At 43.7% G+C, this 22,868-nt stretch overlaps 1 protein-coding gene across 5 annotated transcripts; it reads left to right on the top strand.

Moving 5' to 3' along the window:
* Nucleotides 1–1,574: 1,574 nt before the first annotated feature.
* Nucleotides 1,575–21,655, top strand: sema6dl (sema domain, transmembrane domain (TM), and cytoplasmic domain, (semaphorin) 6D, like). 5 transcript variants are annotated; one of them, XM_037247256.1, is made up of 20 exons: nucleotides 1,575–1,722; nucleotides 7,644–7,812; nucleotides 8,506–8,617; nucleotides 9,638–9,698; nucleotides 9,936–9,998; nucleotides 10,102–10,203; nucleotides 10,831–10,921; nucleotides 11,166–11,285; nucleotides 11,558–11,646; nucleotides 12,985–13,202; nucleotides 13,310–13,441; nucleotides 13,980–14,135; nucleotides 14,415–14,588; nucleotides 14,911–15,051; nucleotides 15,320–15,397; nucleotides 15,479–15,537; nucleotides 16,027–16,083; nucleotides 16,533–16,715; nucleotides 17,517–17,758; nucleotides 18,172–21,655. In XM_037247256.1, the coding sequence occupies exons 2-20, from the start codon at nucleotides 7,689–7,691 to the stop codon at nucleotides 19,294–19,296; spliced, it is 3,327 nt and encodes a 1,108-aa protein (XP_037103151.1). In that variant the 5' UTR covers nucleotides 1,575–1,722; nucleotides 7,644–7,688; the 3' UTR covers nucleotides 19,297–21,655. The 5 variants fall into 5 exon arrangements, with proteins under 5 accessions (XP_037103151.1, XP_037103152.1, XP_037103154.1 ...); XM_037247257.1 differs by lacking the exon at nucleotides 16,027–16,083; XM_037247259.1 differs by lacking the exon at nucleotides 16,533–16,715.
* The last annotated feature ends 1,213 nt before the right edge of the window (nucleotides 21,656–22,868 follow it).

The following is a 22,868-nucleotide window of genomic DNA, read 5'->3' as shown; positions in this document are numbered from 1 at the left end:
GTCAGAATTCTGAGAATAAAGTCAGAATTCCCACCTTCTGACTTTAAAGTCAGAATTCTGACTTTATTCACAGAATTCTGAGAGTAAAAAAGTCAGAATTCTGACTTTAAACCAGCTCAGTGTCCTAGTGGTAGAGTGTCCGCCCTGAGACTGGAAGGTTGTGGGCTCAAACCCCGGCCGGGTCATACCAAAGACTATAAAAATGGGACCCATTGCCTCCCTGCTTGGCACTCAGCATTAAGGGTTGGAATTGGGGGGTTAGATCACCAAATGATTCCCAAGCGCGGCACCGCTGCTGCTCACTGCTCCCCTCTCCCCCAGGGGATGGATTAAAATCACACAGGGATGGGTTAAATGCAGAGGACAAATTTCACCACACCCAGATGTGTGTGTGACAATCATTGGGACTTTAATCTTTTTAATTTTTAATCTTTAAAGTCAGAATTCTGACTTTAAAGTCAGAAAGTGGGAATTCTGACTTTAAAGTCAGAAAGTGGGAATTCTGACTTTAAAGTCAGAATTCTGACTTTATTCTCAGACTTTAAAGTCAGAATTCTGAGAATAAAGTCAGAATTCTGAGGAAAAAAAAGTCAGAATCCTGTCACCCCTCGTTTTTTTTTCTTCACTGGCCCTCATCCTCTTCCGTAGGAAACGACACTCTTCATGATAGAATATATTCATTAGTTTGCTTTTTCGATGGCTGGATGGAAGGATGGGTGGGTGGACGGACGGACGGACGGATGGATGGACCCAGATGGCAAAGATATTCAAACTCTGTACCTCGGTAGTTTTGCCAAATGCCTCTACTTGTGCTTTAAACAAGAAAAGATAGTGTTGAACTGAGAAGCTCCCGTAGTTTTGTGATGTGTCTAATCAAAAAACATTAATTAGCTTCTGATAAGAACTGAAAAAAACCCCCGCATCTTACCGGTTTTTTCAGATTGGATCAAGATTTTTGTTTTTGCTTAGGCTTTGTTTAGGCTGGCGCAAGGCACAACATGTTTGCCACAAATCATTTGCGTTGCTAATAACATTAAAAACGCTCTTAATGGAGGGGAGGGGGGAGATATTTTTCTCAGAATCTGTTGCCGTTAAATGGTTGTCATCCTTATTTTGGCCCAAACCTTTCCCACTGCATTTTGAAAATATGTTGTCACTTTCATGGTGCTTTGCTAAATACAGTAAGGGCTTAGCCCTATCTCTCCAAATCCAAACATTGCTAAAAGATGTTTTAACTAAGCAGCAGCAGCAGCTTGCTTGAGCCTCAAATAGGCTGAAATAAGTTTTAACTAGGAGCGGTTGCTGACTTAAAGTATGGGAGGAGGGGGGTGCTTTAACACAGGGGGTGCAATATGGGGTCACACAAGAGGGAGGAGGGATGTACCTCCCACCCCCACCCGCTTTCCCTCTCTCTCCGCCTCTGTGGCTCTTGGAAAGAGAGGAAGGAAGCCAGGAGCGAGGCAGAGAGGTCCAAAAGCGAGCGAGGAGGGAGCTGGATGTTGGGGGAGGGACTGGAGCAAGAGCGCTCCTTATTGGCGGGCCGTGGATCTCTCTCTGCGTGGATTGATCGAGCTCGGGTCAAATTACACCATTTGCCGTGTCTTCTTAGTTTGTTTTTCTCTCAGCCAGGGGAAGTTGGAGCGACGCGCGATATATTCGCCTCCTTTTTTCCCCCCTGGAATTACTGCATATGGATACGCAATAATAAAGCATTCAGATGAGGTGAGTTGTTTTTGCAGAAATGCATGCACCTATTTCTTCACTTTATTGCAGGGTGAAAGTCAAATTAGTAAACGGGAGAGGCTGTGGAAATAGAAATAATGCCCGTGTGTGCAAACAATTGTTTTACTGTGAAGGTTATATACATTAGGACAGATTTGTTTTTTTTATTATGGCTGGCTTTGAACTGTAACCGCTCGGTTCCGTTTGCACGCGCTTTCTTTATTGGGAACATTAACTTCTATGACTCTTTTTTGGATGTCACTGATTTTCCCCTTCTTTTTAAAGGGCTGAATCAATTACGAGTATTTAACTGAATCACTCCCGAGTTGAGAAGTCTGCGTCGCGCGTCTTGCTATTCTTAAACACCAGTGAGTTGGGGCGTTTAACCTCTTGATGTAATTATTCCATTATTATTAATGTATAAATGCGTCCAGAGTTACCGGAGGCGCTGCTGCGTGGGGTGTGTGAGGAAGGGGACGACACCCTAGTTACTTCCACAGAAGAGTGCGACGGTCGCGGATCTGCTTTGAGCATCAGTCGTCACTACCAAAGGGGCCTCGGAACCAGGACGAAAGAGTCCCAAAAAGAGGTTTAGATGAAGCGAGCGGAGCGGAGAAACTGGATTTAAAACAATAAAGTGTGTCCGGATGGAATTTAATGTAAGGAGAAAAAAAAAAAATCATTTTTCTTAAATGGATTACCAGAGGAATAATCGGACATTTGATCAGATTGCTCCGTTCATGATCTTAAGGTAGGTTACGTTGCAAATTAAAATTAAAAAAAAAAAGACTACTATGTGTCATTTTTCTTCTGTCTGTAGTTAAGATTAAAGTCAAATTTTGTTTCTTTTATCCGTTACATCTCTTTGATGGAGTACACATACGTCATTATGTTGTCAAAGGGACTGGGAGTGTTTAACAATGTCACAGTACCCCATTCAGTCGTTTTTACTTATTATTTTCATATTGAATAATTGAGGTGTCCCAATTGAACACTAGCACCCTCTGGTTGGCAGTGATACTTTTATCTCTCCGGTCGTTTATTTCTCTTTACGGTGCCTTGTATTAATTGAACGCATCGCACTTCTCTATGGCTGTCGGATAATAGAAAAGCTCCCTCACTGTTGTTTCTCCTCTTGTGTCCCCTCCTCTTTGTTGTCTTTTGTACCCAGTCCCACATGTGGACACTAAAGGCTTGTGAAAAGATTTACCACGGATGGAACTTTGAATGCCTTTACACCCTATTCTGGACAATACAAGTGTTTGTGGCTGCACTGATGCATGAATGGATTGTGTGCTTAAAAATAATAGAAAATAACCCCTCCCAAACTAGGAACATTACCACTCTGTGCATAAAATGAATTCATTTTATGCACAGAGTGGTAATGTTCCTAGAAACGTAGAAAATAAATATATATACAGTGTTGGCCATATTTGTTTAACATGCATGTTGGTGATTTTGAGTGGATTGAGGATTGTTGTGAATGCTAAATTATCTGTGACAATCTGCCATTTGCAGGAATTACGGCTCGGATATGAGCCAAATAGCTTATTCTAAATTGATGTGAGCACCTGAGATGCTGAAATTACTGAAAAAGTCGTATTTTTTTCCTGTTGCGGTAATTCCATGTCAGGAAAAAAAAATGTTACCATGGTTTTCACTACAAACTTGATGTTGGCCAAAGCCTTACCAGGGTTGAACATCCGGACCAGCTGTGGGTTGGCCGACAGCTCGGCTCGTTGTTGGCCTCCGGGTCAGAATTCAGCGACCAGAACAACTGCAGTTAACCTCCAATATAGCCAGCTGCAACCCGGAACAGCCACCATTAAACCCTTGCGTTCTGTGTTAACAACCTCATAGATGCTCCAAATGGCAGCTTGAAATCAGAATCATCCAATGTTTAGAGGACCGAGTGTTAAAAGTTCAACGAATCAACATGTTTATATGGTTTGCTTTGTTCCTTCAAAGTCCCTTTTGGTAGCCCCCCAAATGTGCTCTCCTGAACATAGATAGAGCTAGTGACCGGGGGTGGGGCACCATTGTATTGGTGTGGCCAAAGCCCCCCTTTGTTTCCTGGTCACACCTGCAGCTCGGCCCTTTTGTGCACACTACGGCTGTGTGCAACCTTTCTCCTGTTTCACTCTTCCTCTTGCCAAGTTTCACAAGAAAGAGGTTAGAGGTAGTCTACTTCAGACTTGCATTCTCAAACCCCTCCAAAGTGAATCCAGGTGGTAGTAACAGCTTAGGGTCACTGGGACTGGTTTGAATATATACATAATAATCACTCTCGGGGCAATAATGTGATCATCTGGCCAGTTGTCTTGTGAGGCTGCATCTGGACCACTTCCTTATTTATGCTGTATGAAGCTATGCCTCCCAATAAACCCAACGAGGTGTTGCTACCGAATGTCTTGCAGTATTTGTGCCCTCCGAGCTCTCGGCCAAAGATGTGTCTCTCCGTCAGTAGTTGTTGATGTTTGAAGTAGACAATAAACCTCAACAAAGCGGTGCATTCTTTTGCTGTCGCAAGTAAAGCCTATTTAGGATTGAAAGTGCTTGTGGCAAAGCAGTCAGCCAATGGGAAACCACCTTCGGATGCAGCTTCAGATGTACAAGCGCTACATCCTTTTGACAGATTTATTTTTTAATTATTGGCTTGGATACTGCCACTGCTTCACGTGGGTAACTTTGAGAAAAGTTTTAGAAATTGTTTGAGAAATATCGAATGCTAATGACTTTGTTGTGAAGTTTGGCATAGCTCAGGCTGACAACAGGCATATCCTGTCCGTGCTTGTATTTTTGTGCCAGTGTTTATTTTGAAGGCCGAGGATGATTTCACTTGGAAGGGTTTAAATTGCTCCAATTGGACCTGTAAGCAGACTATTTGCCAAAGTGGTGCCTGAAATATTCCTGCTGGGTTTATATGAATTTAGAATTGAGGCACGAAACGTCATGCACCGTTGTTGTTTGCCACTGCAGTTTTTTCTTTTTTTTTAATGAGCACCAAATCGGACTTCCCTGCAAAATGGAACCCAGCGGCGCGGTCTAAGAGAGGTGGCGGCTGACATATGCCAGCGAAAGCGCAGCTCACAGAGCGCATATGTGTTAATCTGTCATTTTAGGCTCGTAACACTAAATCCTCAGATTTAACTACCAGAATTGGGCTGTAGACCACTAGACCCCCACCCCCCCTGTTAAACACCATGACTTTGTGCCAACAATATCAGCGGCAAAATGCGTGGTTGTGGGACATTTGAAAAGTCTGTAATAACAGAGGTAGAGCGAGGCAAGGCTGAGTTGCGTGACAACTTCAGCGTCTCTGGGCTTGTTTGAGGCCTATATGTACATGCACACCACGCACACACTAACTGGAGGGCAGGAACTAAAGAGTGCAAAGGAATAGTCAATAGAAAACATTCTGGGCTCGCCGGAGATTTCAAAGTAATTTTAGATGGCTGACCTCTGGGTGTCTTCTGTTTCTGTTTTACATAAAAAGAAAGCCATTGCCGCTACGGTAAGGCTGTAATGGTGCTGAGTTATAGTTAATTTCCTGTTTAATTGCATTTTTAGCAATAAGCTCGGAGAAAGTATGGCTTCTGTGTTTCCCCAAGCTTGGCTCTGATGCAAAGCCAACTGCCCGTCTAATAGGGCCATAGAATTGATATACTCTATGTATATCTCACTTTAGTTACCTTTTGCACACTACCTCCGCTTGCTCTTGTTGTTGTGCATTTGGCATCTATTCCTGTCTCGGGTTTTGGCGTGAGAGCATTTGTTGGTGAGCACATCTCCGAGGTAGTAAAAGAACACTAGATGCTTTTAACAAACACCAGTGCCTCCACTCTAATAGAGGTCTATCGTCACGTCTCTTTCAGACAATGTTGCTTCGTCGCTATTGATCTGTCGGCCGGCATGGAGATTCACAGTGAAAAGAAATGCTCCAGCATTGTGTGTTAGTTAGATGTACACCAGACCATTTGACCCAAGACAATTTCTCCATTTTGTCAAAAACATCAAACTACTCATTTCACTGTTAAGTAGACTGATGATGATGGAGCACAGCCCGATTCAGGTCTAGCATTACTCATAATGACTTTGCTGTTTGGAAGGTCGCAGCGTCCCACTGAGCGCTGAATTGCCACCATTACGCACCGTGAATGACTAAAACACACTTATAGAGCGGTCCATTTCAGCTTCACTTGAATCTCTGCCAGGTGACACGGTATAAGTTACCATACTGCAATTGGATTATCAGTGCTTGGAAAAATGCAGTCCAATATACATGGACTGTTGGAGGCAGTTGATGACTCAAACATGGTGGAAAAAGCTGGCATGCAGATGTTGTGTTGGCCTCTGTCTACTTGTACACCGATTTGCTCCTCGGGCACTGAATGTAAGTATAAAGTGGGCAAATTTAGAGAGGTTTCCACACATGACTGTGGTGAAACAGAGATCTGGTCTGCCCCGCTTCCTGTGTGGATCAATCAAAGCACTAATGGCCTAGCTCTGACAGACTGGAGCAGGTGTGCTTTGGAGCTAATAGAAAAATGAATCATTACTGTTTGTGGGCATGTGTGCACATGCGTCGTTGGTCTTTGAGATACATTATGTGAGAGCATGATGATGCATGTGCTCCCAGTGTGCGCATCCCAGCATGCTTCCAACTAATCTATGCTTTGGCCTGTGTGACGTCTCCCAGTAAATTGTTTATATCCGTTCAGGCTTTGCCCACATGAATAATTTGTTTGCCTTATAAATATTTGAAATGTACACCAATCATTTAGAGCCACAGCCTGCCTCTAAAGTCCTCCTACACACATTTCGTACACATGAATACGACCTGCAATACATTACATCCATCCGGTGTATTATATCTACATTAGGACGTATTGGGTGTGTGTGTGTGTGGGGGGGAGTAGTGCACCCATTATAATTACACCAATGTCAAAACAAGTGAGCGTGGCTTTGTCCTCATAACACAAAGATGGAGTGAATCACTGCAGTGCAATAAAGCGCTTTGGCCCCAAGGAGAGACTGCAGCAGTAAGAGCTAACAGAGCGCTAATAGAAGTCAGCTAAGGTCGCATGTGATGGCGCACTGGTGATGGCGATGAAGTTGCAATGAGCTGATCAGCGATGAGCTTGGCCCCGGACAAACCAATCAGAGCACAGATGTACAGAAGCAGCAGGGCCAGCCGTGCTTCGAGCAGAGCGGACTTCCGTTCCAGCGAACACACACTGAGACACCGCGCCGGACTTTTGGCTGACCTTCTGTTAGTTAGCAGATGCAGGCGGAGCGAGAATGGGAAATTTCTTGCTCTGCCACCCACCAATACTCAAGAGAGGCCAATGTGTGTATTATGCTTGAACACCCACCAGTCACAATACATGAGCCTTATCAAATATACTCGATCAATTTGATATAATTGCAGACTCAAGGTCCAAACAAAACCAACAAAATAGAGTAACAAGATGCAAACATGTCAAGTTAAGGACAGAGCCTTGCTGTGAAAAGCAATAATCTGCGTGTAACTGCCCACCTAAATAAAAAAAATTATTTGCCTTGTATGCTACGAGAGAGCAGCAAAGCACATGTTTCTATTAGACAAGCCTCACTAAAAGAAGTTCATAGTGCCAAAACAATATTTTTACAGTCAACATGACTGTCGCCTAGTACAAGACAGCAATCATTTTTTTATGCTAATAGCAAATCATTTAGCTTGGGGGTTCACTGTACAGATATAGCCAGCAGAATAATAAATAATGATCCGTTTTGATCGCCTGAGAAGTATTTATTTGACAATATATTAAGTTTAGAGCAAAATCTATTTCAGGATGTCTTCATTTTTTATCTAGGGTAGATGGTGTGCTGCACGTCTCCAACTGAATAACAGGAATATTTTTTTTTGTGCATGTCTCCAGGTAACATCTCCACTAGTGAGAAACAGGAAGTGGATGTGAGCAGCCATGGGCCACAGAGCTGCACTTCTGCTCGGTGAGCTGCTGCTGCTGCTGCTAACAGCTTCACGCACTCTCCTCGCAGTCAGCTTCCCCGAGGACATTGCACCCCTGGATGTCGTTGACGCACACTGTGAGTTCACACGCACACAAACACACAATCTCACTAGAGATGGCTCGCGATTACAATGACTGCAAAATCGCTAAGAACGCAAGACAGGAGAAAAACTCCAATGTAATGTTGCCGTCCTTATTTTATTCACGGTAAGAGTATACCGTCTATAGATCCGTCGCATTAAGTGTTTTTTGTTTCAATTAGCCAGCTCTAATTAGCAACATACTGCTCAAACACTACTAACGACTAAACATTTTATCACTGAATAAGAAACTTGCTCAAATTGAATTCAGTAAGTGTCGTTTGTACGTCGAGTGGCACTCAATGGAGTGCAGCGTGCTATCAAAGGTGAGCCATCTCATTATCATTACAGTCTATGCATTTAAACACTGCAGAATTGGACAAAAAGATAATCTTCCTTGGCCCCTAACCCAACACTTTGTACATTGTGAAAGATTTTGAAAACAGAACATCACTGACTGCCATAATAACATTGTTCTTATTTCATGAGCATGTTTGAGTTATTGAAAGTGTTGGTCTGGAGGCCTATTTTATTGCATGGTAAAAAAAAATATCAGCAGGTCCGCCAATCCACCAGCCCAACATTCAAATCAATGAGTCGCATTGAATATGGATTTATGCAGGCACATGCCAAAATTAGCATTTGCATCAAATTTACCAAGCAATCTGTGTGCGCGGTTGCGTTTGCAGTTTCACTGAGGTACCCCGTGTTCAGAGGCAGGCCCTCTGGTAACGAGTCGCAGCACCGCCTTGACTTTCAGCTGATGACCAAGATACAAGACACGCTCTTCATCGCTGGCAGGTATACTGAACACGGGCAGATTCTCCTTCACACATCTCCCTCCCCACACACATTCACTCACTCGCATCTTGGCAGGTAAACAGTGGCGCTAGAGGGAGGGGGAAGATGGGGGGTGGCTCTTAGTGTTATTGGATCCGTGGCTGGTATGCCGCCATCTGAGGTATACGGTCGCTATCGATCCAGCAAAAGCATCTATCAACCTCGCCTGATGCTCTGTCAGAGACTTCTTGGCATCTCTACATGTCGTTTTAGTATTTATGAGCATTGGGATTAATCTTACCACCAGCCACTAGTATTGTAGCAAGAAATCACCTTGACATCTATAATATAACAGCCCCCAAACTCCGCGCCTTCCCCCACTACTGCAATCACAACCATATGTATTACTGGGATCAGGTAAATCACACTGCCACTTGTGGGTGCTCGCGTATGTTTGCTCAAAGGGAGGGTTATTATTGTTCCCAGTTGGGTGTTCAGCATTTGTCATCACTGGCAGATCATCAAAACAAAAAGTGACGTCATGCAAAGTACAGAAGACATTCAGGTTTTAAAGCCTGTTGAACCAAAAACCATCTTTACTGAGGATTAATTGTCTTTCATGCAAACAACAGAAGATACATACTTGATTATTTTGCTCATTGTCGCCAACTGAGGAGAGCTGCTCAAAACTGAAGATCTCATGTTACCATAAAACCAAAGGTTGTGTTTGGGACGCGAGCGAGTTACATGCGAATCAACAACAGATGTGATTTTATTAGAATGAGCTCAACTCTAAACAAAAAACAACCATGAAAACAATGTAGATGAGCCGATTACCATGGATCCCTCTCCCTGCAATTGGACACAAATGAAAAACAAGGTTTAGCTGTGGCCCTGCTAATAGTAGAGGACATTTTGTGCAAATTGTCACTCCATTAATATTTGAGTCTTTAATAAAAGTCCCAAGATTTCTATTTATTTTTATTTTTTTGCTTTATACTGCTGCATCACTGACATTTTGTGCACTGCTGCTGTTCACAGAGATCAGGTGTACCTTGTAAGTTTGAGAGAATCCTACAGGAATGAGATCATCCCTTACCGGGTAAGATTCTTGCCACAAGCTAGTCATTTAAACCACAAATGCGCACACGCACAAACACAGCCATTCATCACAAACTAGGCTGGTTGTAAATTGAGAGAGTTGAAAGTAGAGACGTGTGTGTGTGTGTGTATGTGTGTGTGTGTGTGCATGCGTGCGTACATTCCTGTTTGTGCACATGCATTTGGCACGCAGAGATACTATGTGTGTGTGTTAATGCTTCACATTTTGGCTCCACAGAAGCTGACATGGCGGTCGGGCCAGGCAGACAAAGAGATGTGTGCCGTCAAGGGAAAACACAGAGTAAGTACAACTATAATTCAGCCTCACAACTGTACCTTTAGTGCTACTTAATTACTAAAATAATAATAATAAAACCCTCAACACACTCTTTGTGCGTTCATAGGATGAGTGCCATAACTTCATCAAAGTGCTGGTTCCCAGAAATGACGATCTGGTCTTCATCTGTGGCACCAATGGCTTTAACCCCATGTGCAGATACTACAGGGTCAGTATACATGTTAATATATTCAGCCGTGCCTTGTGATGTTTTTTTTTCTGTTTTGACTTTTGAGTGCAAAGTTTGGATGCAAACACTGTACGGTAGCAGTGAACTGAACTCTCTTCATAACGAGCAGCAGTTTGGCAGACTGAATTAGTGAGCGGTTCTACAAAGAAGCTTTGAGTCCTTTATTGACATTCAAAGTTTAATGTCAAACTAAACATTAAATAAATAGAATTACATAACTAAACATTAAAGAAATCCCATTTAAGACAAACCATTTCAACACAAATGGTGACACAACACATGTAGACACAATATAGCGATACCCCTTCCTGTCTTTTTTCTTTATCCTCTGCAATGGCTGACTAATATTACCGTTAAGTAATTTAATGACTTTATCATCGCTGTACATTTTTTATAAAATACGATATTATATAGTGTTATTTTCCGTGAAAGAATTCTATACTACACAATGTATAAAGTGACCAGGAGGTGGAAGGTAACTCGAAAAGTCAAGTTACCACTGTAACGTGAGATTTTCAATGCATTCTACAGGACTGTTTGACCATTTTCTTCCCCATATTTGCTCTGCTGTCTTTGTTGAATGTGTGCGCTCGTTCCTTCCCTCAGCTGGATAACCTGGAGTTGGATGGTGAAGAGATCAATGGGCTGGCACGGTGCCCATTTGACTCCAAGCAAACCAACGTTGCCCTTTTTGCAGGTGAGGGTCAAAAGCACAGCCGCCTACACGCTGGCACACCAGAGACTGTCTACAGAAGAGCTAATGTGTTCCTAGTTATGCTCTCATGATTACCTCTGTGTTTTTGCTGCGGTACAAATACGCCTGCAGCTAAAGCAAGTCGGGCTAATTAAAGCTTTTAGATGAGGGGGGGGAAAAGTAGCATACGAAGAGTGTTGTAGGCCAGCTTCAATTGAGTGCGTTTCTTGTTTGTCTTGTTTCGTAGAGGGGAAACTGTATTCCGCCACGGTGGCTGACTTTCAGGCCAGCGATTCTGTCATTTACCGAAGTATGGGCGATGGATCCGCCTTGAGGACCATCAAATATGACTCCAAGTGGCTTAAAGGTAAGAAACGCCCTTTCGCCACATCTTCAGTTGACTCCTCTCCGGCGATACCGTGGCACGACATGGTTCGCGTCGGAGCTGGCGAGTTTGCGATAGAGAGCTCTCCTGTCTTGCCAAACTCCTCGGGGGATATGGCCTGCTCCCTCTCAGGCAATCTAGGTCACACCCAGTCATATACAGCCTTGTACAAATCCCTGAAATATTCAACACGCACACTGGTGGTGACGATGCAAAAATACTCTCTCAACTCTCTGCTTCTGTTTCTCCCTCAGAACCTCATTTCCTGCACGCAGCCGAGTATGGGAATTATGTGTACTTTTTCTACCGAGAGATTGCAGTGGAGCACAGCAATCTGGGCAAGGTAAGAACAGTCTAAAGGTGGCATTTGAGTGCACTGCATTTTGCGAACAGATGCTGTATCCCGAAAAAAAAAAAAAGGCTGAAAGCTCCTCAATCGCATTCATTCATTTGTGGCAGTCCCCGTTCATGCGATGACAGTACAACCTCATTACAATACAGCTGAATTTTCAACAGTCTGGCTTTTCTGGGAATGTTTGCCTGATGTAAAACCATTACACAGCGAGAGGATTTGTCTTCCAGAGAATGCGCAATCTGTATCGGGCTCTCTGTCCAAGCTAATGGAAGGGCTTTAGGATGTTCTCTGTTCAATGCCAGCGTCAGGTTTGACCACGGCCCATCCTGAGCTGGTCTGGCTGAGCTTGCTAGCCTGAAGGCCAACATTCTCCATCAGTTTCCACTTTTCAACCCTATTAGTACTGGAGTGACATTTCAACTTTGATCGGGGTTATCCAATTATCACAAGTCCCAGATAATTTGCTAATATGTGTATGTCACTACGAATAATGGCGAAGCTGTGAGGGAGAGGAGCTATTTCTGGACTTTGCTACGAGTTCTTTATTGAATTCTAACGTGTCTCCAGCCTTATTAAAATCAAACAGCTGGAACTCGCAACTTTCTGTCATATTGCGTGAAAAACAGAAGGCAAGGCAATTAGAACCAACAACAACATTGGTGTAACACATGTCAAATCCAGGCCTTCAAAATAAAATCACACCAGTATGGTAACAGTTGAACCACACTTTTATTGGCTCTGTGGTGGGTTATTCAGCGGTCACACGCAAACTATTATGTGCTTGTCTATTGAGTGTGTTTGCTAAATAACCCACCATAGGGGGGAAGAAAGTGGATTGAGTGTTATGAAACTGGTGTCCGTTAATTTTGAATTTTGGACTTTAGACTGCAAACTGTTGTCTGTTAATTTTGAAGGTTGGACTTTATGTCGCGTGGTTTATTATTTTATCAGGAGTTGTTTTTCTTTCACTTGTGTTTATGATTAAGCTTTGCTGCAGTAACAAAAACAGTACAGCAATCTAGCTTGATGGAAAAAGGTGAAGGAATGGCACGAAATGGCTTCCTCTCTGCATTCACGCAATCGATCACACATCACTTGTTTCCATTAGGCCAGCCATTTGATGTGCTTTTTAACGTGTGGCCTCAGTCAGGGTGAGCAGTTTCCACACAAAACCGTGAGACCTAAATACAAGTGTGTATTCTGGCCGTCCGTGCTGAGCTGCAACAGAATGCAGAGATGCATTATTTAGTGCAGTGAAAATGTTTTTAGCGAGGAATTCCACTTCCTCCAGCCTCTATCCTAGCTTAAACTCTCACTCCCTTTTAGGTGGTCTACTCTCGCGTCGCCCGGATCTGCAAAAACGACATTGGCGGGTCGCAACGCGTTCTCGAGAAACATTGGACATCTTTTGTTAAGGCGAGACTGAACTGCTCCGTGCCGGGGGATTCCTTCTTCTACTTTGACGTGCTTCAGTCCATTACTGACATCATCAACATCAACGGCGTCCCGTCTGTGGTGGGCGTGTTCACCACTCAGATGAACAGGTGGGCTATGACTCTTTATAGCTGATGGATGGACTAATTTCAAGGATGGCAGAAGGCTCTACCGAGGTGAAGTACGGCCATTTAATCATCGTGCTTCTTCTCCGCAGTATTCCAGGGTCAGCCGTGTGTGCTTTTTCCATGGCCGACATCGAGAAAGTCTTCCGTGGTCGATTTAAAGAGCAAAAGACCGCCGACTCCATATGGACGCCGTTCCCAGAGGAGAAACTTCCTAAACCTCGGTAAGGATCTTTCGAACCCGCTGAAAATATCGATGTGACATTCAAAATGGAATGTAATAAGTGTGGCCTTTCTGTGGCTCCTAACTCGGCAGCTGAAAAGCAGTCACTTTTTTCAACCAGCGTAACCAAATACGTTATAGTGGTAAAAGAGGTTATTAGCCGCGACCCAGCACACACATTCACCATCTGCCGATGATTAAATATTTAAGGTGACATAATTATCTGACGAAGCAGTTTGAACCTGTTTGTCACACGTATAGTCTGCTATTTCTAAGCATGTCCAAGACAAAAAAAAAATCCACAAAGCACCTCATTTCCCTGGTGAATCATTGATGGAGGATAACCATGCATATTATGCATATTTAATGTTTCCTACTGAGGCCTTTTTTGTGATCTAATAAGCACCTGCTCCCCAACCCTTTCATTTCACTTTCTATTCACTTGACTGCACATGATGATCAGCCCCCATGGAGCGCAATGATCACAAGGGCTGCTTTTTGACCTTTTGTCCTCTGTGTATGTGAACCCTCCATTTTAGACCCGGGTGCTGCGCAGGTTACGGTCCAGCTGCATCCTTTAAGAGCTCCATCGAGTTCCCGGATGAAACCCTACAGTTCATCAAGTCACACCCTCTAATGGACACGGCTGTGCCTTCGATGGAGGACGAGCCCTGGTACACCAAGACGCGTGTCAGGTAAATAACCGAAATGTTGTAACTTTGCATTATAAACACGATGGTCTTATTTAGGTCGGGTTGGTAACAGTAACTAAGAACTCTACACAGGCCAAATAAGATGTCTATTTTGATTCCATTTAAAAGTTACTGTACATGCTATATTGATGATTCTCCAAAAATACTTGACTCCTACACGTAAGCAATTGTCAGGCTGGTGATAGTGGCATCATTATCAAGATTTTTTTTTTATACCGATATGCATGCATCCCCAAAATACATGGATGAAATGTGTTGTAGGTACAGGCTAACTGCGCTGGCAGTGGACAACGAAGCGGGCCCGCACAAGAACTACACAGTGGTTTTCATCGGTTCAGAGTCAGGAGTCGTGCTCAAGGTTTTGGCCAAGACTTCGTCCATGTCCCTGAATGACAGTCTGCTTCTGGAGGAGATAGACGTCTTTAACAAGGCCAAGTAAGCCATCATGCACTTTTCACCCGCTCTGTCTGCTTTTGTTTTCTTCTCTCTTTCTCTTCTCCATCTGCCTCACGGCTGACGAGTCAGCAAATATTAACTGGCGCTTCCTCATGCTGATGGCAGCGTCTGTCAGATTTCTGCGTATGCAACGCTTGTTTTTCCCCCAATCGTTAATTTGTGGATTTGCGCATCATTTGCAAATGTCAAAAGTTAAAGGCCTGATAAGCTGTGAGAGAAAGATTTATCCACCTAGTGATTACGTTTTTACTGAAAGAGTAGACATCAATCTGATGAACCCTTTTTTTGCTCCACTTTCCAGGTGCTTGTCTTATCACGACGATGATAAGCGTGTCCTATCACTGCACGTGGACAAAGACGCACATAGCCTGTACGTCGCCTTTTCAAGTTGCGTCATTCGAATTCCGCTGAGTCGCTGCGAAAGGCATTCTTCCTGCCACAAGTAAGTGATGCCCCTAATGCACACTTAAATTTGCTTTTTGCAGTTTTGCACCTTTGCCTTTTCCTTTTGTTCAGTACGTCGTAAATGGAAGGATAACAACTTTGCCCTCGATACGGGGGTTAATGTTCAGCAAACCACAAATGATTTCTGTGCCGTTCCCAGAATGATGAAACGGTTCCGTGTTATGTGTGCGTGTGCTTGTGTGTGTGTGTGTGTGTGTGTGTGTGTGTGTGTGTGTGTGTGTGTGCGCGTGTGTGTTTTGGACTAGGTCTTGCATTGCATTACGTGATCCCTATTGTGGATGGAGGCCTCAAGGAGCCTGCGAGAGGATACAGCCCGGTCTTTTGTGAGTTCAAGCTCCAGATTTATCGCAAGATGTCTTAATTAAAGTCGAGATGATAGAAATTCTCATTTGTCTCATTGTCAGGACGGGCTATGAGCAGGATATTGAATTAGGAAACACTAGCCACTTGGGAGACTGTCAGGGTAAGAGTCATCTTCATACCACTTCATGCGTATATCCTCTGACACACACTGACGCACACACACTTGAGCAAACAATAGAAACTCATCTGCACACTCACACCAGCATTCACTCCACTAACTTGTCCCGACATACTTGTAAGTCTATGTTTGGTATTAACACACATCTACATACAGCGAGTACATGGCTACTTGTAACTAATGCCTCAAACATGCACATTCAAGGGTCATGCTCAGCCGGTGCAAGTGGTAGAGGTTTTGGTTTCAATAATAAGTGATGGCCATTGCTGATTTTCTTTTGAAATAGCTGCCTTGCCAAATGTACCAACTGACCATGACCCAAGCTGAACCTCGGTATTGATCAGAACCAGAGGACCTTCTTTAGAAAGATAATGAGTGCTTCATATATTTCTTTCAGTTGCACTCAAAAGAGATTTTATTTTTAACTTCTGAGTTCCCTGAATAATGTATTGTGCTTTTTAATTCTTTTAGCATTTTTGGGCACTACATCAGCGCCAGATTACAAATCATTTGGCGACCCCACCTCTGGTTAGTTTGATCTTTTACTCAAATGGTTTATTTTCCCTTGAGTTCAGCATCTCTACTAGCCCTGTCTTGGTACCGCTCATTCATTGTCATGTTTTGCCAACAAAACACCTTCCGTGAATGCAAAAGTCACCTGCTCCATTTTAACCGTCACAAACAAAACCCATTTGTCAGGTCACATGACTGACGGCTTCACTTCGCACTCATCACTTTTTGTCCTGATCACTCCCCCAGGCATGCTCACCCACCAAAGCATCCGTACTGTTCTGTCCCAGCTCCTCTTTGAAACTCTGTATCCTCTCTTTTGACCCAACCAAATGTTTAGAATAGAAATGTCAACGCCGTGATTTACTCCAACTAACTTTTCAAATTCCCATTGCCCATGTCTACTAATTGGGATGATGACAATATGCTTTACAAACCATTTGTTAACAGTTTGTTTGTCACCACAGACGTGGAGTTTTCATCAGCACCAGTCACTGTCCCGCCCAGTGGGCCCATACCTCCCCCAGTACTCATTCCCACTCAGAGCCCCAGTTCTGGGCCCGTTCCAGAGCTCTACGGCTCGGGCTTTGTGCTGCAGGATGACCCGGCCACCTCTCATTCTTTAGACTCTCTCCCAGGGGGGCAAGAGGGTAAGGCCCGCAGGGAGCCAGCCAGCATGCCGCATTGATCTGATAGCTGCCGACCACTGACAATGCACGCTGAGGCTCACGTGTGCAAACGCTCATACCTGCACCCTGGCAGCTATCTCGAGTAGATTCAAGTGCATTCGTTTTCTCTTACTCACATTTCACTACTGCTTTTCCTCTTTTCTTAAAATGAACCTTCTCCATTTCTTTTCAGTCTTTCATTGATTTGAGCTGAAAATAGACTAGCTAGCTTTAGCCCTCGTAATAGTTTACTCTAGCTGGGAGATGATTGGCTGGGCCTGAACTGCTGCAACCCAATGGTGGCCGCACAGTGGGTGAACTAACTCTTTCAATGTCTGTGGTTACTAACAAACCTCCCGTAGAGCATTGACTATTTCAGCCAGTGGAACAGAAACATTGCTCCTCTGATCTACTTCCTACTGGATGATTTCTTGGTCGAAACGGTTCATTCGGCTTCCAGATCAGCGAACCCTTTGGTGCGCATGGATCCGGGAAACCAATCCTGTTTTCTTGAATTAACAAATCTCCAATGTGGATTGTGGAATCTATATGGATGGCTAACTACCTCTACCAATAATCATATTTTCTTCATCTGTTCTACTTGCAAATGACTGGGTACATTGTTTGAGGAGAGATATGAGAGAAGCAACTCCTGCACGGTTGTGTTTGAGCACAAACATGCAAATGTCTGCTGGTGAATTGGGGCTTGGGGCGGGGGACGCTTCACTGACCACTTGACTTATCTTAGCAGGAGGTTAACCCGCCTTTATTGTTTGTTTGTAGGTGTGTGGGATATCCAAGCAAGTGAAACCAGCCAGATGGTCCACATGAACATCCTGATCACCTGCGTGTTTGGTGCTTTTCTCATGGGCGCTCTACTAGCTGGCCTGATTGTCTTTTGCAATCGGGAATCATTCATGCGAAAACAACGGCGTGTCCACAAGGATGCGGAATCGGCTCCATCCTGCTCGGACTCCCCTGGAAGTTTTGTCAAGCTCAATGGCCTCTTCGACAGTCCTGTAAAGGTACAGTCCTTTACTGTGTATACAATGGTGCCTTGAGATTAGTGACAATATGAGGCATCCAACCCAGTCATATATTCTTTATCCTTTGCTGATAACAACAAAGATTAGTGATGTATTGATGTACTGACAGGAGTCGAGACGTCTTAATGAACCGTATAGCCATCTGTCTGTCTGTCTGTCTGTCTGTCTGTCTGTCTGTCTGTCTGTCTGTCTGTCTGTCTGTCTCTCTGTCTGTCTGTCTGTCTGTCTCTCTGTCTCTCTGTCTGTCAATTCGAAAAGATAAGTATAGTGTTTTGAGTTACAAGCATCGCCATGACATGAATTGAATTCACATCTCAAGCCCCCAAGGAGGAGTCAAAACACTTAGGAGTTCTAGTGAAATACGCTAACTGTTTTATTGTTGATGTACACAGGAGTACCAGACCAATGTGGATTCCCCTAAGCTGTACACCAACTTGCTGAGTAAAGACCTGAAAACGCCCAACGGCGACACCAAGACCATGATCCTGCGGGACGGTTGTCCGCCTCCTGAATTGGCCGCTCTGCCAACACCCGAGTCTACCCCTGTTCTTCAGCAGAAAGGCTTGCAGCCCATTAAAAACCAGTGGGAGAGGGATCACAAGAAGATCAGCGGCCACCGTAAAGAATCCAACTCGACGGCCAAGAGTCCCCAATTTCTCCTTCCTTCACCCGGTCCCCCCAAATCCAACCCCCACCACCCCCACCTGGCCCTGGGACATTCTCACATCCCGAGTGCAGTCGTCCTGCCCAATGCCACACATGACCACCAGTACCTTGACAATGGAGATGACACTCTGCCACATCCTTCTGATAAGAAGCTGAAGAATCCGGAAACGAAAGGAAGTAGGAAAGACCAGAAGCGGTCAGTGGACGCGAGAAATACACTAAACGACCTTCTAAAACATCTCAATGACTCCGTGGCCAACCCTAAGGCCATTCTTCACGAGGGATCGGGGCCACGCTCTCGACAACACCTCACACTGGAACCCATGGAGGAACTAACGGAACTACCTCCTAGGGTGCCAAGTCGCGAGGCCTCTTTGTACTCTCCTTCCTCCTCCCTGCCCAGGCACAGCCCCACCAAGAGGGTGGATGTCCCTTTGTGCACCAGTCCCACCACACCAACGGGCAGCCTCAGCATGGGTGGAACCTTGGAGAGGCCAAGAGGGGGCTATCAGCTCCAACGGAGTGCTTCTCACAGGCACTCCCTGTCCACCTCAACCAATGGGGTGACTATGGGGGTATCTGTGTCTCGCCAGCACAGTATGAACAGAGGGGCATACATGCCTCCAACGCCCCCCTCCAGACTAGATTCCCATGTTGGAATGATGGGGGCTGGAATGCACTCGCCCAACCCTCCCTCTTTATCCCGGCAAAGCAGCTACAGTGGGCATGGCTCACTTCCTCGTACAGGACTTAAAAGGACCCCATCGCTAAAGCCAGATGTGCCCCCGAAACCTAATGGCTTTGCGCCACAGACTCCACAGATGCGAGTGGTCAATAAGTACAGCTATTAGAAGACCACCAATGCTTGGGCGTGAGCTCTTTGCCTTGACAGTTATAGCTTTGAGCCCGGACGGCTCGGCTATGGATTGGGTTGACCCCAGTGTGCGTCTGTGTATCAACCTGAGGTGTGTTCCCCTTTAAGTGATATGCACATTTACTCACGCTTCAGTTAAAAGGGAAAAATCACACGTACGGCCAAAGATACTCCTCCGATGTTTTTCATGATCTTGATTTCCATCCTGCATGTCATACGGTGGACATCTGTGCTTTGGTGTCACCCGTTTTCTAATGTAGGTACACGGACTGGGACACCGGTGACCACAGTGTCTGTCAGTCTGTGAGGTACCAGGTTGGAAAGAGTGGAATACTTGAAGAATGGATCTCATTTTTCACTGCCTTTGAGCACTGTCTTCCCACTAATGTGAACTGATCTGAGAGGTAGGCCATGCTTTTGTGTGGAAGGTTGCGTAAGGCAGCGGAGACGGAGTAAACCCAATACTGTAATTGTTGGGTTCAAATATAATGACAGAGACAGCAGGCAAACAAAACAGTGTAAATGATGACGTATGTTTTGGCCGTGTGTGTTTGCATCTGTTTTGGTTGATGGGCAGTGGCTGACCAGGTGTTAAGCCTTCACACGTCAAGAGCAGGTGCCATGCAGACGACGCACCTTAAAATCCATCTAAATTCTCAGACCTAAGTCACTGTCTCGCTGAAATGTGTTGGAAATCGCTATGGTCTCGTATGACCTGATTTTAAACTAAGCCTGAACCATTGTGTCATTTTTACAGAGGTGATGGGGTTGAGCTATTTTTAAAATGGTCACACTGGGTTATATTCTGGGACTAGGACTCTTATCCTCCTCAATACATTTGCTGCTACTGGTTTTAGGCATAGCTGTGTGAGTTTGATGCATACATATAGTAGTGTGGGATGACCCTCATATGGGTATGCACATCTTTTGTTTTCATGCAAAGAGTAGCCAATAGGTACCATTTCAAAAACCAAACACACTGTAAAGACTGATCATTTTCTTGATTTCTAACCTCTACTCGTAATCTTTTTCTTTATGTAGCAGGAACACATATTTATCATCCAACTGAATTAATAACACCAGTGAGCCCCGTCGTGTATGAATTGGACAATTTCTCCAAGACTAAAACTAAACATTTTCTTATCCGACAACCATGACATTGGTTACTTGGAATAATACAGGTATGGTTTGCTCATTTGACCTTCAGTGTTGGTTCTAATGCCCGTGTTATTAGTACAACTTCCCTGCGAGTGGCCAGTGTACAATCAACACAACATGTCCAGATAAGTCATGCTGGGAATGACAAGTTTGTGTATATACTTAAATACTATAAATAAGGAGTAAGCATATTTTTAGGCAAGTGAACATGAATCTGTGCATTGTGTGCCTTATTCTCAAAATTATCCATTACAGTACAGTACATTATTGGCAATGTCAATGATTCTTAATACGTTTTTGTCATTTACCATATGAATTGTTTTATAGGCCAAAAAGTGTTTCAAATTAACAACCTAATCATAAGTGACAGACATTCCACTTGTGACTGGGTCATACATACGCAAAGGTTTTAAAAAGGATGGGCATTGCTGGCGTTGACTATGTATTAATCTGCCACACAGCGAATGTATTTTTGACTGCGGGATGTAGGCTGTTTAGACCTTGCACTGTGGACCAGTCGGTTCAATTCAGCTCTCCCCGCCCATGGCCATTCACGCCGTCACCGTTAGAATTGGTTGTGGTTATGCAGACGATCAAATTTAATTCAGATTTTATCGGCCAGCAGGGATAACTTGAGGAATGATTTCACTTCACAATCGACATGGGTGACACCTAACTTAAGTTATCAGCTGCCTGTTTAGCCCAAAGCCACATTTTGTTTACAAGGAAAGATTGTATGTAAAGATTTACTTCCTGCCTGTCATCTAAGCAGTATTTGGGCTCTTCTTTTTTGTGTGTGTGCGTGTGCGCGTGTGTGTGTGTGACACTTGCGACATACATGAAACATACATTCAACATCCACTGCTTAACTGCCTTGTACATTGCAATATGAATTCCTTCTTCAGTTGCAATCTAAATTGAAGCCTTTAAAATTCAGTCGAAGCTCTTTTTATGTGCAGAACTGTCTTGGTCATGTCATTTAGATTTAAATGCTGTGCAACATGGCCATGCAAAGCCAGGTGTATATATTGGTTCTCCAGAGTATTTGAGCGTGTAGATAATGTTTTAAAGATGTACTGTGAAAGTGTAAATAGTAATGGTCTTTGTTTCATATTTTTTGTTGATGTTTTTTTTTAACACGGCATGTATAGTTGAAATAAAACATTACTGCACAGAAATTATAATGGAGTGGTTTGTTAATTTTTGCTTTGATTGGTTAGCACCACAAGGTTAGGGAGTATGAAAAACTTTGCTGGTCTTTATAGTACAAGGACGAACAGCAGGGTTGATGCAAGTCCTGAATGCACATTGCCCCATCAGAGCCATCAAGAGTCCTTCGAATGATTACGACTCACTTCAGACTATTTTTAGAGTGGGGTTGTTTTGAAGTTCGGGGCAAGCGCAGGCTCAACCACACCAGAAAGCATGTGGGAAAGTTTCCAAAATAGAATGTTCCTGCAGATACTAAACATCTGGACTAACTACCGCTCGGAGCAAAAGATCTAAGCCACTAATGAGCTGCGGAGGAATGCATACACACCAGCACATGCATACATTTAAATGCATGCAGCATAAACATCCAGAAAGTGATACGACGTCAAAGTACAGCTGTGGACAGATAAACTGTCGACAACAAAGGAGAAATGGAAGATAATGGGATGAAAATCTCAAGTGGTTCAGTGTGGGAAATTGTGTTGGAAGTGATAACCATCACATACCGTACTCCCATGAGATTGACGATATACAGTACTCAACCTTACTTCTAAAGCACTTAATAAATACAACAAAGGTCTAACGAGTACCGTGCAAGATAAATATCAGATGACAAATGGTTGTTTTCTTATCAAAATATACTTAAATACCAACAAAACCTGCCTCGTTCGTTGCTTAGACAAAGTCGCACTGTTAAAAAAAATCCACAGATTTTATATATTTGAAGTAAACTGCATATGTTGCATCAAAATTTGCAGAAATGTTCAAGGTTAAAAGTGCAAAGCAAATGATGCGATATAGAGGAAATAATGAATTGTTTTCATGGATAAAAATGCTAAAATATTTTGTGGGCAAGATTATGCAAAAAAAACATTGGAAACTGGAGGAATAACAAGGAATAACTCAATACATTTTGGTGCACTTCCATGCATCTATCAAAGTGGTACATCCCAAATATGCTACAATGGGAATAGACTGAGTCCAGTTTATATTTGTATTCTTGTTCTTTTAATTTGCAGCAGACAAAAGGCAGAGCAAAGCTATTAATTATGACATTGGGTTTATGCAAATGAGACAATGTTAGCAAAGAGCAATTAGTGTGAAAAGAAAAATGGGATTCAGCTTACTTTTTTAACTTCACACAACAAAGAAGGCAGTTGTCACTTGAGTGATGTCTTT

The sequence above is a fragment of the Syngnathus acus genome, chromosome 3 (genome assembly GCF_901709675.1).
Source record: "Syngnathus acus chromosome 3, fSynAcu1.2, whole genome shotgun sequence".
Taxonomy (NCBI): Eukaryota; Metazoa; Chordata; class Actinopteri; order Syngnathiformes; family Syngnathidae; genus Syngnathus; species Syngnathus acus.
This window is presented reverse-complemented; position numbering and strand designations above follow the sequence as displayed.

What these genes read in the sequence shown, in the direction of transcription:
- sema6dl (XM_037247256.1), top strand. Translation starts at nt 7,689, where the DNA reads ATGGGCCACAGAGCTGCACTTCTGCTCGGTGAGCTGCTGCTGCTGCTG. An exon ending in CCATGTGCAGATACTACAGG is followed by an intron (nt 10,204 to 10,830) that starts GTCAGTATACAT and finishes TCCTTCCCTCAG; the next exon opens with CTGGATAACCTGGAGTTGGA. An exon ending in TGACTCCAAGTGGCTTAAAG is followed by an intron (nt 11,286 to 11,557) that starts GTAAGAAACGCC and finishes TTTCTCCCTCAG; the next exon opens with AACCTCATTTCCTGCACGCA.